The following is a 14,312-nucleotide window of genomic DNA, read 5'->3' as shown; positions in this document are numbered from 1 at the left end:
AGTCGTGCTCGCCTTCGAAGGCGGAGTTCCTCCGACACGATCGAGGCCTTCTTCTTCAGACGGATAGTAACATTCGGAGAAGATAGAATAAAGAGAGAGAGAGAGAGAGAGAGAGAGAGAGAGAGAGGGATGGAGAAGAAGGTGGGGGCTAGAGACGCCGCTGTTTCGACGTCGACCGCGACACAGGCAGATCTCGAGACGTTGCTCGGAAAGACACTCGACGACGTTCGAGCAGGTTCTCACCTACTCGAGATCCGGGAGTTGCCGCGCGCCCGCGAAAATTCAATTGGCAATCGAGTGATCGATTTTTCGCGCGCGCGATTTTTCGCACCCTGACACACCACACATACACATACACGCGTGCGTGAAACGTGGCATTCGCGGATTGGCGAATGGTAGACGGTGGATGGGTGCGAATATTCGTGGTGGCTCGTTGCTCTGTACCTGGCAGCGGCAGGCGGCCGGGAAGTTCGGGAACAAGCGGCAGGCGGGGACTCTCCTGTCTTCAGTACGCGCGCGGACGACGACACTCGACGACGACGACGACGACAGCCGATGCGCTGATACGAACGCGGGCGGCGGTATGCGCGGGGTGGCGACGGTACCGCAATTGGCACCGGCGCCGACGCCGGCGTCCCATTGCCTGACGGCGCAAAACTACTACATCCTCCACGCCGGGAACGGCATTCAGGGTAACAATGACGGCATCGGCGGCGGTATCGTCGCCACCGCCGTCGCGGACGGCGGCAATCCGTCGTCGATGACGCGGTACGGTCGCTTCACGCCGACCGCTTCGCCGCACCTGGTGGACCTGAGCGGGCCATCGCCGGCGGACCACCATCAACAGCAGCATCACGGCCTACCGTCCGGTTACCATCATCCGCACAGCCAGGCGGAGTACACCGAGCTGAATCATCATGTGATGTTCAAGAATCCAGAGGAGACACGGTATCATCACCATCTCCATCACGGCCAGGACGGCCATCACGCGGACACCAAGATGATGCGGGAGCTGCAATTGGCGGCCGACTACGAGCGGCGTCTCCACTCGACCGACAACTCGCCCGAGTTCCTGTCGGACTACAGTAGGGACCATGAGCAGCAGAGCCTGTGCCTGACGCCGTCCTCGCAGAGCGTGTACTCCCCCGGCTGCGGCGCCGACGAGACGACCATGGGCTCCGTCCAGTCGGTCCAGAGGGGCGCCTACCATCAGATGGCGGAGTACAAACCGGACGTGATCGAGGACGTCGGGACGTACGGTGGCTGTGAGCAGACCGCGGAGCTCGGCCACGTGGCCGAGCCTTCGTCGTCGACGACGAAGGAGTACGGGGGTGGCAGGCAGGGCGTCAATATCAGGGGCACGGGTGTCAAGAGGAAGCGGCGACACAGCGGCAACAACAACAGCAACAACAGCAACAGCAGCGGCAACAGCAGCTGTTGCAACGGCAACGGCGAGTCCGACGACGGCGAGGCGGCCACGACCGCGGCGGCCTCGTCCACGCGGGCCAAGATGCGCCGCAAGAACGACCAGGAGCTGCAGAATCAACGGGCGATGGCGAACGTCCGGGAACGCCAGCGGACGCAGAGCTTGAACGAGGCGTTCACCGCGCTCCGTAAGATCATACCGACCCTGCCGAGCGACAAGCTCAGCAAGATACAGACGCTAAGGCTTGCCACGCGCTACATAGACTTCCTCTTCCAAATGCTCAAGACCAAGGACACCGACGAGGCCGAGTGCGAGAACACAGGTAAATCTCGGCGTGTTCGGGGTGTGCGAAACGGCATAAGTAATAATCCGCGTGCAGTGTGGAGGATTTAGTAGAGCGGGGAGACTCCGAGTGTGTTAATTCTCTCGCTTCAAAACACGCCGTTGTGTTTTCATTCGGCCCGATCGTGTTTGCAAGCACAATGTCGATGCCTGTGAAACGGAGCGTCAATTATTCCCTACATAAACAAAGATATCTTACATGGTTTACAGTAGAAATAGCGGATTAAGGTAAAACGTCGATGAGCTGATGATTGGTGCATACGTTTTGCAATTCCAATCTACTACTGCTGTTGTAGACCGTGTATTAGATTTCCAAAAGATATTTTGTCTTGTCTCGAGATGCCTTGCATTTTTTCGTAAAGATATCTCATGTAATATTTTGATACATTTCTTTAGAAACGTAAGAGACATCTCTTATTCGACGAATGTATCTTTTAAGTTCTATAAAGTTATCTTCGACAAAATCTTTTTAGATATCTTCTAAAAATATCTTAAAGATTTCTTGTCACGATGTTTTCTGTGCCGTCCTCCCGCTTCTGTATGCAAATTGCAAAACGTAGAAACTATCGCGCACGTGATATTTAATGACAGGGCAATTTAGAAAGGGTGGAAGATTAAGAATGAGGAGGCCTACGTGTTAAGATGGTCGGATTGTGCTTGTTTTCTAGTGTGTAGATATCTCGCATGATTCGGGTCGCCATCTTGCACCGAAGGGAGCTTGCTGCGAGCTTGCGTTACCGACGCCGCACCGTTGTTTGGAGAGACGCTCGAAGATCGTCTCCGTCGGCGTCTCCTTCTCCGTAGGGTGGTAGGTACGTGTTTACAGCGGGTCGGGTGGCTCCCGGTTAATCAAACACAGACTACCGTGCTCTTTCTCCCTTCAAGGATTTTTCCCGTTTAATTTACGCGTAAGGTCGCGGGTCCCGTTGTCGTTACTTCAAGTGCCTCTCCGTAGGGGAGCCCGTTTTCCCGTATCACGCGTCCGCGATTCCCTATTCTCATAATATTTATGGACCGGGCAAGAGGATTGGAGTCTCTCCCAGGCCGTTTTTGATTTTTAATGTCCCGGACGATAAACAAACGCGACGTTTAACGGCCGCTCTCTCTTTTGCCGCCACCTGAACTTGTATTACAAATATTCGAATCCCCGCGATAACATTCAATGACGACATTAACGATTCGGGAATGATAAACATATATATATGTAAGATCGATGATGAACTTTTATAAAGAAGTAAAATCACCGCGATAGTGTATTTGACTTGCACTCCATAGAAATACCTAGCGTACTTCGAATCGAAGTGAGTTATAAACAAATGCGGCTGAAATTTTATACGGAAATTTTATCGCGCGATGGCACAAATCTCTTCCTTCCTCTCAATTTGTCTTTATCTCAACCAGACGACGTGAACCACCCGGTGCAGGCACGAATTCGTAACTCGGCATGACTCGGTATAGCTGATATTTTTTTCAGTAATATTTTTTTTATTAATATAAAAATTTATCAATTAAAAATACTTATAGATTATAATTTAAAAAAAGTACATAAATAATTTGTAAGAAAGACATTTTAAATAATTTAATTAATGAGATTGAATAAGTATATGTTTTGAAAACACAGTAAAGATAAAAAAATTTTCTATTAATTTTTTGTTGAGTAAAATATAACAGGAGGATGGACATATTATAAATATCTTTTTAATTATATTGAGATTTTGGATTATTAGATAATGATAATATATGTTTGAGAAATAAGAGGGGGGAGCTAAAGGTATTTATTTTTATTAATTTGTTGATCGTGTTAGTTATTTTTTTTATCAATAAATTTAATTTATGTTATTTATTGTATGAAATTAGATTAATTTCTACTTTTTAAAAAATTGTTTATTGGGGGAATAATATAAAACGATTAAGGGCATCTTATTATTTTTTGATGATATTGTATATATTAGTTATTTCTTTTCCATTATTAATTTATATTGTAGATATTATTACTGATTAACAGTTAAATTTAAATTAATAAGTATATTTATAAAAAATTATATATTTAGATTTGAAGGATATTTAATGATTTATGGTTCTTTTTTTATTAAAATACCTATATATTTATTTCATATTTGATTACCTAAGGTTCGTCGTTTGGCTCGTTGTTGGCCCGCGACACTCCAAATTTTCGCGAGACGGAAATATATACACCCCACACATTTCTTTTATTCGGCTTCTCCCCTTTCAGGACTTTCTCCTTTCGCGCGTCTCTCTCTCTCTCTCTCTCTCTCTCTCTCTCTCTCTCTCTGCGCGATACGACGACGCCGCCGCTTCCCTTTTATTTTAACGCTCGCATTATACGCGGACAGAATTATCGTGTAACGATCCCCCTTCTCTTTTCTTCTTTCCCTTCGATTTCTTTCGCCGGCCTTCTCTCTTCTCGATCCTGTTATATCTCTCTGTCGGAATAAAGCGAAGCTCGAGATTCGTCGAAAGAATAATGTAGATTTTCTCGGAAACGAGATAAATATTGAAGAAGCGTAAAAAAACACAAATTTTGTTATAGTCGAAACTGTTAAAAAGATTTATCGACCACGTTTATCAAACATATAGAATTTAATAAGACTTTCTCGATTTGAAAAGATACGTAATTAATTTTTATACGATTTTATAATTTTTATATGATTTTTATAATTGTATTTTTTTATGGGCTCCATCTCGTCTTCCTTGATCTTTCGAGCAAAGAGACGTGTATCAGAATGCAATATTATTCTATTGAACATTTAGGAATAAGCGCATATGATCGCTCACTTGGATGATATAATAGAGATATACATGATACAATATTTGTTTCAGCACTGAGAAACGCCCGGAGCGCGATTTCATCAGCTGTGAGAGACATGTCGTCAAGTATGATAGTGCATGAGAAACTGTCGTACGCGTTCAGCGTCTGGAGAATGGAGGGTGATTGGAAATCGAATCCTATGTAGAATATAGGATATAATAAGTTTAGGATAAAATTTTAATCAGGTAAGAAAAAAATGGGAACATCCTCGAATTAAATTCGAGAATATTTTGCTCATGAGAAAAAAGATGTACACACGTATACGAGAGTTGCTTGTAAAGTTTTTCAAATGAAGACTACCTTAGTATTCTCTATTTTGTGAAAAATAGGCTGTCTACATCATCAATCAGCATAAATTTTTAACAAGATGGTATTATATAAATAAAAGAGGATGCACAAAATTACAGAAATAATTGTTTCTTCTCATCGTTATCTGTGTATTCATTCGTAAAATTTTTCAAACACTCTTGTATGTCTTTTAAAACACATAAACACACCTACACATACACACAAGTAGTATAAAATAATTTGGTATAAAAATTGTATACGTGTATTAATTATAAATATATATATTTTTTTATACTAAAACAAATTAAAGATAAATTATTTTTTATTAAGAGAAAAAGGAATGTTAAAGTGGAGCATTTAACTTTAACTTAAGGTATCCTTATTATACATGAAATTAGTGAAAAATATTTTGAACAAAGATTTTACTGCATTGGGAAAAAATACATAAAGTAAAGTTTTTATAAACGTTCATTTATAAAGTGTTCATTATTTTTTAGATTCTAGTCATTCTCATAAAAGTATTAAGATATGGTTGTAATAATTTACGAAAAACATAATGAAAAAGTTGAAAGTTTTTTTAAGTTTTAAAAAATTAAGAAATATCTTACACTCTCTCTTTATTTTGTCGTATTTAGAAAATATAAAATACATCTCGTAAAGTACTCACTTTTCTACGACATAATGTATATTATATGCATTGAATAACAAGTAAACTGGCGTAGACAGTTTTTGATGTACACAAAATATATAATTGATTATTTTTAAAGATATATATAACTGTAAATTGCATATTAATTTACGTAAAGAATTTAAAATAAAATTCTCGAAAAATGAATACTTTACGAGACATTTCATGCTTCTTTCCCTAGACTTGTGTTCCAAATATTTTCTTGTTTATATTCTACACATAAAGCGGTCCTTATGCGATTAATAATATTGTACAATATTTCTCTAGACAATTCAAAACAAGTTCAATATACAGCCCTCCAAACGATCAATAATATTATGTTAATCAACAATGTTTCTTCAGAACATTCAGAAAATTCAAAAACTAATTAAATTTAATCTTTAGACAATTAATATAATAATATTATGCAATAATATCGAGACACTTACAGGGAGCCGCTTAATAGATGATTCAAATCTTCCAAGTCAAATGCTCCACTCGGCATTGCAATTGCGCGTATGATTGAAACGTCTCACTGTGGCACATTGCACTCTCGCTCAGCCTCTCTTTACGGGATTGTTTTCAGAATAGAGCAAATTCGATAGATTCGAGACACTCTGCGTGTGATTCCTGCGCACTGAAAGGCTACTTGAAAAGAAAGAAAAAAAAAAAGATAACGCTCGCTCGCACGCGCGCACGGTCGTCTGCATCAGCCGTCACTTCACCGCTCGGTTTGCAGCACGGATTTCAAAATCATAGAGAGGAGATATCGAATCGCGAGGATGCGGAGGTCACTCGCGATCAATCAGCGAGGTTACACCTCATTCCCGTCTCTCCCTGCTCGGTGAGAATAGTTCAGCAGCCTCTGCGACATTGGCTTCGTCCTTACGCAATTTGCACGTCGGACTTGTTTTCCACGAGGAAACTTTCGCTTACTCGGACGAGCGACGGCGGAGAGAGACGTCGGGATTCTCTCGCGTCCTGCGTCTTCCGTTTTGACTACCTCTCGCGAGAGACGCGTTGCAGCCCGTTAACGGCGGATTTACGAGCGTTTACCCGGTCTGTCCAAACAATCTCCGCGCGGCGATTTATCGAGTCTCATAAGCTCCGCCGGGGAGAGGGAGGGGGCGCTCGCGCGAATTCTCACCGCGCGATAAACTATACGCGTTTTATTCGGGCGCGTAAGACACTCGTTAGCACTTTAAATATGATATTCCGATGCACGCACTCGAGGTAACACGTTCCCGGGAGGAAGCGCAAACAACCTCGGATGCCGATTTCGCGTGAGAAACGGAGTATCTCGTCGATACATTCCGTTTCTTCTCGCGAAAATGTTCGAGACGATCGCCGCAGCGATGAGTTTCGTGATGAGGGAACGGGGAAAGAGCTAACGAGCATTTCGGCGCCCATCGGGCGGGCACAATATTATTTTTTTCCTCCCGAGATGACAGTCGCGTCCCCCCCCTAACCCTCCCCCGTCTGCCACCGCGCTGCACCGCACCGTGAATATTTCGAATGGCGTTAGTTATTTTAGACCGGTCAAAGCAAACTTTCGCGGCCGTGTTTTGAACCGCTTAACGAAGAAGCGAGAGAAAGAGGAATCGCGCGCGTCGCGTTAAAGAAAAAAATGTTCCCTTCTAATCGTCGGAATAACATTTACGAGAACGTAATCTTTTTTTTTTTTTTTTACTTTGAAGCCGCGCGAGGCGAATTTAATGGAGCCGTCGCGACGGACGAGAGATAATCGCGAGCAATGCAATAATGTATTAATACGCGCGAAAAAATATCACGTCCCCCCCCCCTTTTCCCCCTCGCGTTCTGCGATTAGCCGAGATCCTTCGCCGTTTCGCTAGTTACGTTAATTGGCCCGGTAAAAACATTCATCTATGTTTCGGGCGGCGACAATTCCGGAAAGCGCGCGCTTGCCTTGCTTTTTAGTCGTCGCGCAACATACGCGCCGGTGCCGACCATAAATCTCCTTGAATTCAATTAGCCAAGACAGATCCGAGACATTCGGCATCCCTCCGCCCTCGCCGTTGGTGCGGCGGGGCCCTTTTCGGGCACCCCCGTGCACGCTCTCCTCTCCTCCCTTCCTCTCGCCGCGCGCCGCAAAAACAAACCCGTCGGCGGGACGGATGCTGCCATCCGATCTGATGCCTTGTGTGTCCGGAGACCTCCGACCGATTTCTCGAGCTGACAGTTGAAAGCGTCTCGTCCCGATGAGCCAAGTACGAAATTGTCATTAACGCTCTGCGCGCGCGTCGTTCTCCGCACAGCCGAGTTAAAAGATCTTTCAATGGTGTGTTCATTAAAAAAAAAAAAAAAAAAAATTATATGAACGTCACAACTGCACAGTGTTCTTGGACAAAAAAGAAAGGATCCTTCCTTTCTTCTTTATCCAAGGAAATTTGCAGGACAATACTGCCGAATCGCGTGTACAGAGTGTTGATTTGTCGAGTGTTGAGACTGTCGGTTTTGAACTCTCTTGGGAGCGCGTTTCATCCGAGACTCTCCTTCTAGGAAATCGATCGGGCCCGATAATCTTTCGAAGCTTTCGCCGACAGGGTCTTCCCTCGGGGGAGTCACGTAGCGGCGGGAGAGAGATAAGAAAGACGTCGAGAATGACCATGACAGCTGCTTCACTTCGCGGCGAGGGCCTCAGACAACGAGCGGAGACGCGCGGATTATTCAAGGACGGATTCTCCTCTCTTTCGGTCCCTCCCTTCTCCCTTTCCTCCCATCAATCCTCCCCCCCTCCCCCGTTTCTCTCGCGTATCGGTGTATAATTGTTCCTAAAAATAAGTTTCGCATGCGAGCGAGCGGCTCGTCTGCCACGGCGCTGACAAAACGCGTCCAGCAAACGTGTATCCGACAATAATTCTTAATCGACGTCGTCGCGTCGGCGATTGCGAGGATATCCTCCCGAACTCTCACCGCGGGAAAGACGCGAGACGTGTCTCTTGCATCTTATTGTATGCGAATTTATATGTAAAAGAAAAAAAAAGAATTCTATTATATTTTAAAAAACATTTACATTATATTTTGAAAAGAAAAAAACTCGCCGCGTTATATTGCGTTTAACCGCCCCGAGGAATAGTTTAAAGAAATAAACTGCTTGTGTCAGTTTTAACTGCCTTTCCCTTGAGGAAGGTCTATATTATAGTAATTCGAATAACAGTCCCGTGTACTTTTGCTAAACCAACCGGAAGGAACCGAAGCTTTATATGAAGCAGCCCCGCTTTGTTATTTCCCGAGACTTTCCCCGCGGACTCGTTTCGTTCGAAGGTCTCGCGAGAAATAACCGCGTCGCGTGGCTACTTTGTGCAAAATGAAAAAAATCACATCCGCGTTCGTGGCAAAAGCGCATGAAACTGTTACATTTATATAACAGTATAATTTTTTTTTATATATATAGATGAATATATGTGACACAGCTACAATTTTGCGACTATTTACACGAGAGAGGCAGGAAGGAGAAACCGAATGCGCGACGGTCGCTCGCTGGACTCGACCGTATCACGCACGCAGCCCTCTGCTGTAATATATAGATATATACATTTTATTTTTGTCGCGAGACGTTACGTGTAAGCTGTTACATTTACTTTTGAAATAAGTTGCAAAATAAGAATGCTGTGAATTTTCTCATCTACGCGTTCAATACGCGTAGTTTTCGTAAAGCCAAATAAATTTTATTCTTGATTCGATGTGAAACTCACACCACGTGGCCGGATAAATGCAATAATTTATTCCCCCTCTGGTGTATATATATATATATATAAATATATTATATAAATATAATAAATGTATATGTATCAACGCGAATCTGCGAGTGCTGTGTCACGCATTATCATATTAAATTGGCGCGAAAGGTTCGTTTCTTTACCGGAAACTTTTTGAGAAGAAGGGAATTGAAAAGATTCTCTCTCACGGTTCGATTTTAATTTTGATGAAGTTTTATTTTCAACTTTATTCGACGGAAAACCTTTCGCGCCAAGTTTAATAACAAATCTTCGCCTACTCTTGTACATACGCGTTACCGTGTAACATATGTTTGTAGCTAGGAGCTCTGTAAATAATCGTGGTATTTTTTAACGGAGACTTTAAGCGAGACGACACATCTCGGCCATTCATTCCCTAGACTCAATGCTACTTGCATTTTGCTTATTTATCCGAGCAACCTTCTCGCTCGCGCATTTTTAATGTACAGTATATTTTTATACTGACGCGGTTACTGCGATACTGCATAGAAAAGAATTTAAAGGGAAGCAATTAAGTGACAATAATAATAAGAAATAATAAAAAAATTATGAACATGAACAGATGTACAAGTCTTTAATTTCCCCCACTCTTTAAATCAAATTACTTCATTATTTTACAGGTGTTTCGGAAGCGTTTATTTACGGATTACGTAAATAATTCCTTAGCAGATTACATAGCGTATCTTAAAAGAAACCGAACTTTTCAAGTAATTAAAAAATAATTTATTCAAAGTTCCAAAAATGTGTCTATTATTTGAAATATGAGTGCCATAACATAAGCTACCTTGACGAAAGGCTTTAAAGAAAAAATTTCCAAAGAAAAACCTACAGGAATTCATCTTTAAGCAAGAATTTTTAAAATGTTTACATTTTTAAAGATTTCCAGAAATTTTATTCGTTTAAATAATGCTTAAGAATATTATGATTTAAAAACTTAAAGTTTAATTTGGAAATTTTTTTTATTATCAGTCCTTCATAGCCAATTTAAATTGTCACTTGCAAAAGTTATGAGCTAGCTAAATTTCAGATTGTGCTAAAAAGCGTCACTTGGAGCGACGTTAACGCGACGTTCGAGGCGACGCAGGAAATTATAGACCTTCAGCTATCACGGTTTATCTCGTACTGTTACGGGTATGGACGCGATTACGGCGGCAAATGTCTCGCCTTGAGCGCACGCGATGCGTCGGACGTCTCGCGAAATGCATGCGGAGGATCGTAAATCCGGAGGAAAGGAGGAGTCCAACGATTGTGGGAAAAGAGATACATCTGCGGTTACGTGCGAATGAAACGGCGACGAGCGAGCAACGAGAGGAGGGAAAAGGGGGACGAGGGGGAGAGGGCGGAAGGGCCGATAAATAATTTACCGAACGCCGCTCGGCGCGGCGGCGACGGTCCTAATGGATTATAGACGTGCCAGTGCAAATATTATTGCAAGCTGACGGTAACCGTGCAGTGAAACGCCCAGCCCGGATGCCATTGGTCCGGAGCTGTGTCATCGCGATACGCCCGCGCCAATCCGGACGGGACGGGACGGGATGCTGCGCTCCTCTCGTCGCGTCGGGTTCGGCCTCGGATCCGGAGACGCTCCGAGGCGCGCGAGAATGCGAAAACCGCCAGGCGGTTTTGTAATCGTTATTCTCCAATGCGATTCCGTGCATTCTTATGCTTTTCAGGTCTGTCGAACATTGACAATTTCAAATTTCAATGATGAGATCGATTCTCAACTCTTATCTCGATATTTGACAAATTTTCATTTTTGCTTTAATGAGGAAGCCCAAGCGAATTTAGAAAATGAATTTTCGAACCTTTTCTTTATCCTTATTTAAGACGAGCGTCTTAAAATTTGTATCATATATAATATTAGATTAAATCTCTTTTGAAGCCCAGAAGAAACGATAAAATTATTGTAAAAAATAACATCTCAGGCTTCGAGCTTGCACCTTCGATTAAAGTATATTAATCTCTTTGATCTAATTGCGTATTTCGAATCTTTGATAATTCATCTTAATATTTTTAATCAACAAATTACCATGTCCTCCGGCGCGGAGTTTAGAATTATTGCTGGACGTGTACAAGATCCCACGTACACGCGTCTGCGTTTTGTACCATAACGTCATCCGGCCTGCGCGACGTGGTGTGTGTATAAACGCAATGGCAAGGTACAAAAAGCAGCAGCGTACGTAACGCGGTGACACTAAACATCGGAACTCGTAAAAGCAACTCACTCCGGTATAATCGGCCGTCTGGAGCCGCTAGAAGGATTTCCATCGGCCTCACGCGTTCGTAAATAAAGCGTCACCGGGTGCGCGGTGGGTCCGCTCTATGTTTAGTTTAGGCGGTTTCTCAGATTTCCAGGATCATCAAGAAAAACGGCGGGCAAGAGGGGGAGGAGGAGAAAAACAGTCAGGTTTTTCAATGCCGCTCCGCGATCGCAGGTTCCGATTCTCACGATTGTACTGACTGATGAACAATTAGATAAACCGCGATGAGTGTTATTTCTGTTATTTTTTAATTGAAAGTTATGGAATAATATAGAAGTAGCGTTAATAATTTCCCGAGTTTCGCTTTTTTTTAATTAATATTACATTAATTTATTTCTTTATTATGTATGTAACATTTTTAGGAGGAGTAGGATTTTTTTTAAAATAAAGTCAGATTGACCGACAACGAATTTTGAAATAAAAATAAAGATTGGATTATACGTATGCGCACATGTATGACTTTAAAAAATAAAATAATATAATATATAAATCTCTGTGTGTGGGGGGTAGCAGATAGAGAGACGTTCGACGGGGAGAGGAGAATGGCGGCCGAAGGTGTTGCGGTCGACGTCGCCCGGTACAAACATCTGTTCCCTGTCTTTCCCTACTGAATCACCACGATTTCTGTCACTCCTTTCGTTTTCCCCCCGAGATGATGAATCGCCCGTCGTTAGTGGCGGCCACGCGGTTCGCCCACCCTCCTCCGTGCGCGCGTTTCTCCGGCATATATATATATGTATTTATATCTGAATAGGACGAATTCTCTCTCTTTCTCGACGGCGAGCACTTATATTCGGTTTTATCGCCGGCAGTAAACCGTTTCGCGAACCAGATTATGGCTCTCTTTCTCTTTTCTCTACTCCATGGCTACTAGATGCCGTGGTTAACCATCGTGTGGAACCACCGTGCCATCCAGTTCCGATGCGAGAAGCGACCACGTGGATTTGAGAGACGTTGCCACGGATGGAAATAGAAGCACGCGAAGAATCCGCCACGGAAAGCTGACGTATGAAATTATTGATACAATGTATGCAAAATGTCTAGAATAAATGTACAATCAAAAAAGTATGTAATTTTAAGATATTGAAACTTCTTTTCGTTTTTTAAACAGTTAAAAGTGTTTCGGTTTTTTTTAAATGATTTAGACTTAAAACAAAAACATTTTAAAGTACACGTGCCCGTTTTATTAATTGATATTATAATAGTCAATAATTACAATTAAAATTACAATGTCAATAAAAATCGAGAAAGCTCGTCATCAAGCCGTAACGTTTTTTTACGCTCTTTGCAAGATTATTAATAATTACTTAAATATTTAAAGATATTCTCATGTTGGTCCAGCAATTTTTAAATTAATTTTGCAATTTTGTAAAAATAATAAAATTCAGACATAAATAAATATGCTTTCGCGTCTCGAAATTCCGTGTAAACGGCCGATCGCTGCTGAACAGCACGATTTCGTGCTGTGGAAAATGTATAACTGTTCGCTTTTCTTGACTAATTGTCTCGTTTTTCAAGAACGCGGCGAGACGCGTCTTGTTAAATTGACAAATCAGGTCGCGCCGGGCCTCAGCTACTGTCAAATCATTGCCACGGTACAAGCAATTTTTGCCGCGACGTTTTCCACACTCCATTCTCCCGAAACTCGAAAAAGTATCAGCGCCACGACACTGGCGGACGCGACGCGGCCACTGGCAGCTCATTAAGTCGCGTAATGAGGTCGTCCCTACAGTTAATTATCCCGAGAACGGTTTTCGAACGGCTCTCCCGTTCCCTTTCTCCATCTTTTTTTTTGGCTTTTCCGTTGCGATCCGCAGTCCCACCCACTGGGGACCGAGGGCGTAAAATGATTCTACGAACCATTCCGACCCGATTGACGACACCCTAAATCACCCTCGCGGGAGAACCTCATCTCGTCCATTTCCGGTGTATCAAACGGACCCGTGAAAGCTCGAGCTGTTATGTGTTCAAACTGGAAATCGGCCAATTACCGATTCAGCAATTCAGCGGCGATGTAAATTTCAGAAACGGCATGCACTTCGAGAGATTCCACAACATTCTCGGCACTCCCGGTCTCTCCCCGTCTCTCCCTGTCTCTCCCCGTCTCTACCCGTCTCTCCCCGTCTCTCCCAGTCTCTCCCGGTCTCTCCCCGTCTCTCCCGGTCTCTCCCCGTCTCTCCCGGTCTCTCCCCGTCTCTCCCCGTCTCTCCCGGTCTCTCCCGGTCTGCTTACTGCTCCACTGTTCTACACTGAGAAAAAAAAGTCGTGAATTTGACTAAATTTTTCAACTTGATTAAATTTATTCAATTCAACTGTTTATGTATTTCAGTCAAATATAATAAATAGTTAAATTAAAGTTCAAGTATTTTATGTATTCAAGTTAAATTGATAAATACTTGAACTGTAGAAATTTAATCAAGTTAAAAAATTTAGTCAAATTAACAACATCTTTTCCTCATTTTACTACACCACAAAGTGTAGTATTGCGCCCCTCTTTATTGCCACGCATTCTACTTCTGTTTATGTAAATATAATTGTCTTAAAATTTTTAACATAACGCTCTGTCAAACTTTTTACTCTAATACCACCATTGAAAAAAGCGGCAATAAGCGCAAGTTGCCTCACACAAAGAAAATTTTATATAAAAAATTATTACGTACGATAGCTGCAGTCACGGACCACAAAAAGAAATTTCGCCATAAGTAATATAAATGCTACGGAAATTTAATGAAAAGCAGTA

The 14,312-nt window shown here is 42.7% G+C and overlaps 1 protein-coding gene across 4 annotated transcripts; it reads left to right on the top strand.

The window, feature by feature from the left end:
* The first annotated feature begins 137 nt into the window (after positions 1–137).
* Positions 138–9,848, top strand: LOC105836717 (protein twist). Of its 4 annotated transcripts, XR_001139091.3 has the most exons (4): positions 171–1,748; positions 4,610–4,783; positions 6,140–6,397; positions 8,074–8,557. XR_001139091.3 is itself a non-coding variant. In XM_012680947.3 (3 exons), exons 1-2 carry the CDS (start codon positions 407–409, stop codon positions 4,741–4,743), a joined length of 1,476 nt encoding a protein of 491 aa, XP_012536401.1. In that variant the 5' UTR covers positions 169–406; the 3' UTR covers positions 4,744–4,783; positions 8,074–9,848. The 4 variants fall into 4 exon arrangements, 3 of the variants coding, with proteins under 3 accessions (XP_028049296.1, XP_012536401.1, XP_012536400.1); XM_012680947.3 differs by lacking the exon at positions 6,140–6,397 and having other exon boundaries at positions 169–1,748; positions 8,074–9,848; XM_012680946.3 differs by having other exon boundaries at positions 6,140–8,557.
* The last annotated feature ends 4,464 nt before the right edge of the window (positions 9,849–14,312 follow it).

The sequence above is a fragment of the Monomorium pharaonis genome, chromosome 9, assembly GCF_013373865.1.
Source record: "Monomorium pharaonis isolate MP-MQ-018 chromosome 9, ASM1337386v2, whole genome shotgun sequence".
Classification (NCBI taxonomy): domain Eukaryota; kingdom Metazoa; phylum Arthropoda; class Insecta; order Hymenoptera; family Formicidae; genus Monomorium; species Monomorium pharaonis.
Note: the sequence above shows the minus strand (reverse complement) of the source record. Positions and strands in the feature narration are given on the sequence as shown.

What these genes read in the sequence shown, in the direction of transcription:
- LOC105836717 (XM_012680947.3), top strand. Translation starts at nt 407, where the DNA reads ATGGGTGCGAATATTCGTGGTGGCTCGTTGCTCTGTACCTGGCAGCGG. An exon ending in GGCCGAGTGCGAGAACACAG is followed by an intron (nt 1,749 to 4,609) that starts GTAAATCTCGGC and finishes TATTTGTTTCAG; the next exon opens with CACTGAGAAACGCCCGGAGC.